Here is a 3,933-nt window from a genome sequence, read left to right on the forward strand (position 1 = left end):
ACACAAGTTCCATCAGGAGTACAATGAGTCTAGATCAAGTCCTCGGACAAGAACCATTCTCATAAAGTGATTATCGTGCAATGCCTGATCTTCAATTGGAACCCACTCAATCTCTCTTCTTACAACAGGTTTTCACATTGAATGGATTCCAAATTGTGGATCAAACACCCTACGACAATGATCCTCGTATGAAGACCTGATCCAGATTCGAGTACCACCTAGTAAGGAGATAGAATGTGAGAGGAATATACTTTGTAAAAAAAAAGAAAAAAAAATGAAGGTTACATTAGATTACATTTCTGCCTTAGAAGCAAAATATAAAGATCAACAACAACAGCGCTCCAAAAAAAATTTGAAAGGCAAATGAATTATGAGAGCAACTAACCAAAGCAAAAGCTTACGTCCTCATTTCATTCTCTCTTTCCTCGTCCCAACATGCCATGCATCTTCCTCTTCTTATGATGATCGAATCGATCATGTCTCATAATCTCATCATCTCCTTCTCGCCATTGACGTCGGGTTCCCTTCGAACAGTTCATCAATAGACGTCTCTATATCATCCGGCCCGTACTTTATGTACTTCTCAGATTGCCTTCCGGCAGCCAAGTATTGACTGAACCTCCCTAAGAATGATCGATATGCCGGTATCACCACCGCCGATATCGAAACCCTAAGTTCAGACTGAAGCTGTTCATCACTCACAATCCATGAGCTCTGCGTCTTGTGTATCTCATCAAACATGGCATTAAACGACTTGAACCTTTCCTTCAGTACAGGCTTCACTACTTTCCCATTCACCTGCAACCCTTCATCCTTGAGACACCCCAATACCTTATTCCATGTTTCTCTTTGGTAGTTCTTATGGTAATTCCTGAGACTATATGATCTCTTCCTACACCAAGAATCCCCAATCAATTCGTGAATCTCCTTCGACCCCTTGATCTTCTGAATTATATACCTTCCATTGTTCATCAAGAAAATGTAGTTTAACGAGAGATCCTTGTAGAGCTTCGATTTCGCTTCCAAATTAGAACCTAATATATCCATCACTGTCACCAATTGTACAGAAAACGGCGATGGCTTTGCCACTTGGTTGCCGTAGCTCGGACTGCTGCTCTCTTTATCCGATCCAGCTCCATCAGATTGATCGATCTTTTGGTGTTCTTGGAAGATCTGCTCTAATGTGTCCTTGTATTCACAGGCGTATTTTAGATAATTCATTGTGTAACGTGTTAATGGATGAACAGCGCCACCGGGTACCGGAGTTTTACTTGTGTCGTTCTTGATTGAGTTCTCGAGATCGTTGAATATGCCGACGGCAGCCTCGCCAAGGCCACAACGAGCAGATGAGATCTCGTTCTGGAGATAATCAGAGTCGCTGGAGAATAGAGTATCCAAATGAATCAGAGTACGCAGTGCTTCGTACATGTCAAGAAACTTGAATAGCTTTTCTGCAGATCGCTTTGTCATTGCTACAGCTTCGGCGAAATTGAGAAGCTGAACGACAACCCCGCTAACGAGATTGCCGAAGAGGTAGTTAGAGAGAGATTGGTTTTCCTGGAACACTGCATCGCAGAGCTTCCGTTCCTCTGGGAAGCTGATTGTGATACAGCGTTTGAAGACCTTAATCCATGTGGTGATCTCTCCTTCCAGAAATTCCCATTGCATCCTCAACACATCATCGATGCTGATCTTCTCAAATCCATTATTTTTCAATGCTTCCTCGAAGGAATTCCGCCTCAATATGCTGTAAACCTGGAAACACTCGGTTTCATACCCGGCGGCGATCATGGCTGCCGCAATACTGTTCAGGTTCGACAAGGTTTCCGGCGAGTAACCGGGGATTTCCGCCGCCTTGGCAGAGTCTGGTTCAGGTAATACAGAGCTATCACTATTAGACTTGAACGATTGTTGTCTTCCCTTCAGATCCATTGGTTCATAGTCTCCTCCGTTCTCAAGGATCGATCGGAATTCATCTTCAAGGTAAGACATTGCACGTTGTAGAACGCCGCCGATACGGTTGATGGAGATTTTATATTTCTCATCATCCGAAGGGAGCTGAGAGAGCGAAGTTGAGAGTTTCGAGATTCTACCAATTGCTTTGAGGAGGGAAGAATCTTCATCGGAATCTTGGCTCCATTTGATGGGATCTTCTTGGGATTCATATTTTGCGATCTGATCCTCCACAAGCTTCGCGAACTTCTCGATAAAATCTGGGATTTCATCTGGGGTTTGGTTTGATATAAGGAGAGTGAGGAAGCGATCAATGTCTTCGGAGATCTTGGGAAGGCTGGAATCGAGATCGGAAGTGGATGAAGAGTCTTCGGTGGTTTCGGGATTCTCCAGGGTGGCTGTGTCCTTGTTATTCTCATCGTCGTCCGTGGTGGTGGTGGTGGTGATGGTGGCCTCTGTAGAGATGTCAAAAGCGTCGGATTTGGATTCACCGGCTACCGGAGAAGGGGAAGAAGGGAGGTTAGGATTGGGGTTGTTGTTGTTCTCATTTTGGCTGGCAACATCGTCGGAATTCTCAGGAGGATTTTTCTCCATTAGTTGTAGAGGTAATATCGTCTTCTAAAATTTGCTAATGCTTCGTTTTTGTTTCTTAAACTTTCCTTGAAGGTTTGATGATGTTTGAAGAAGAGAGAAAGAAAAGATGGGATGGGCGACCCCGCAAGCGCAAATGAAGGAGAATTATTTGATTTATTATTTTTTTATTATATTAATATATATTTTTTTCTCTGATAGGAAGAATTTATTACATTTAGGAGGAGATTGAAACGGTCGTTGTAATAGTTATAATTAAGAGAGAGAGAGAGAGAGAGAGAGAGAGAGGCATGCACGTTGAAGGGTGGTGGTGACTGGTGAGTTTGTGGTAATGTGTTTGGTTCAGTTTCATGGAGGGAACGTGGAGAGTTAACGGGGTTTAAATCGGGATGAAAGGTTGACCGTTGACCATTTATATGAAGGTCGTTGCGCCCCCGATGTTGGGTTCCTCGATTCTATGGAGCCGTTTGAACACCTTTAAACTTCCCACCATTAAATTAGAATCTTAAAAGTTCTTTGACATTCAACGAAACCCCTTAACAAATGGCGCGAGAACTGAGAAGGTTCCCTCCCTCTCCATCTCGGTGTCCCTCCAATCAATGGTTTCAATTATCGGTATTGTATTGATCGTATTAATATTGATTGAGATTAATTCTCAATTTTTGATCAATTTGGATCGACTATTAGTATCGTTTCATGAGTAAAACAATGAAAAATTATACTTTTAAAAAAAAGCTAAGGTAAAATCAACCAATACTCACCAATCCGATCCGAATCGATATCAATCCATACTCTAACCCAATGAAATAACATTTCTCCGTTGGATCTAGGATTAGTTTTCTATGTTTAGTTTCATCTTTGTGATCACTGTCCGTTCTCTCTCTCTCTCTCTCTCTCTCTCTCTCTCTCTCTCTCTCTCTCTCTCTCTCTCTCTCCCTAGTAGATCTACTCTGTCTCTAGGGATTTTTGCCTCTGGTTTGTCGAGTTTCGTATCTTTGATCTTTATCCTATTAGTTTTTCTAGTTATGCTTGAGTTTTGTTGCTTTCTTGTGTTTCTACTTACTATTAGGTTAGGGTCCTGGTTTGCTTTCATTTGTTTCCTTTAGCTTGTAGATCTTTTGCTTTGTGTTTTCTGTTTTAGTTAGGCAGATGTTTGTTTCTTCACTTTGTTTGGATCTAGTTAGGGTTTTGATCTTGTATCTTGTTTATTCTCTTTGTTTGGATCTAGTTGCTTGCATTGCAATTGATTTATTATTTTGATGCACTCATTATAAGTCATTAATGTGAAAGAAAAAAGTCTATGTTTAATGGTTTATCATTTTGGTTCCCTTCTTTTTTTAATGACAAAAAGGCAGTGTTATAGCAAAAATGTGCTACCCTCAAGAGCAT

General features: G+C 41.4%; 1 protein-coding gene across 1 annotated transcript; it reads right to left on the reverse strand.

Annotated features, from left to right (window-relative positions):
- Positions 1-237: 237 nt before the first annotated feature.
- Positions 238-2,659, reverse strand: LOC122085322 (exocyst complex component EXO70B1-like). The gene has a single exon (XM_042653763.1). The coding sequence runs from the start codon at positions 2,545-2,547 to the stop codon at positions 493-495; it is 2,055 nt and encodes a 684-aa protein (XP_042509697.1). The 5' UTR covers positions 2,548-2,659; the 3' UTR covers positions 238-492.
- Positions 2,660-3,933: the final 1,274 nt, after the last annotated feature.

Source organism: Macadamia integrifolia, chromosome 1 (genome assembly GCF_013358625.1).
Source record: "Macadamia integrifolia cultivar HAES 741 chromosome 1, SCU_Mint_v3, whole genome shotgun sequence".
In the NCBI taxonomy this organism is placed as follows: domain Eukaryota; kingdom Viridiplantae; phylum Streptophyta; class Magnoliopsida; order Proteales; family Proteaceae; genus Macadamia; species Macadamia integrifolia.

What these genes read in the sequence shown, in the direction of transcription:
- LOC122085322 (XM_042653763.1), bottom strand. Translation starts at nt 2,547, where the DNA reads ATGGAGAAAAATCCTCCTGAGAATTCCGACGATGTTGCCAGCCAAAAT.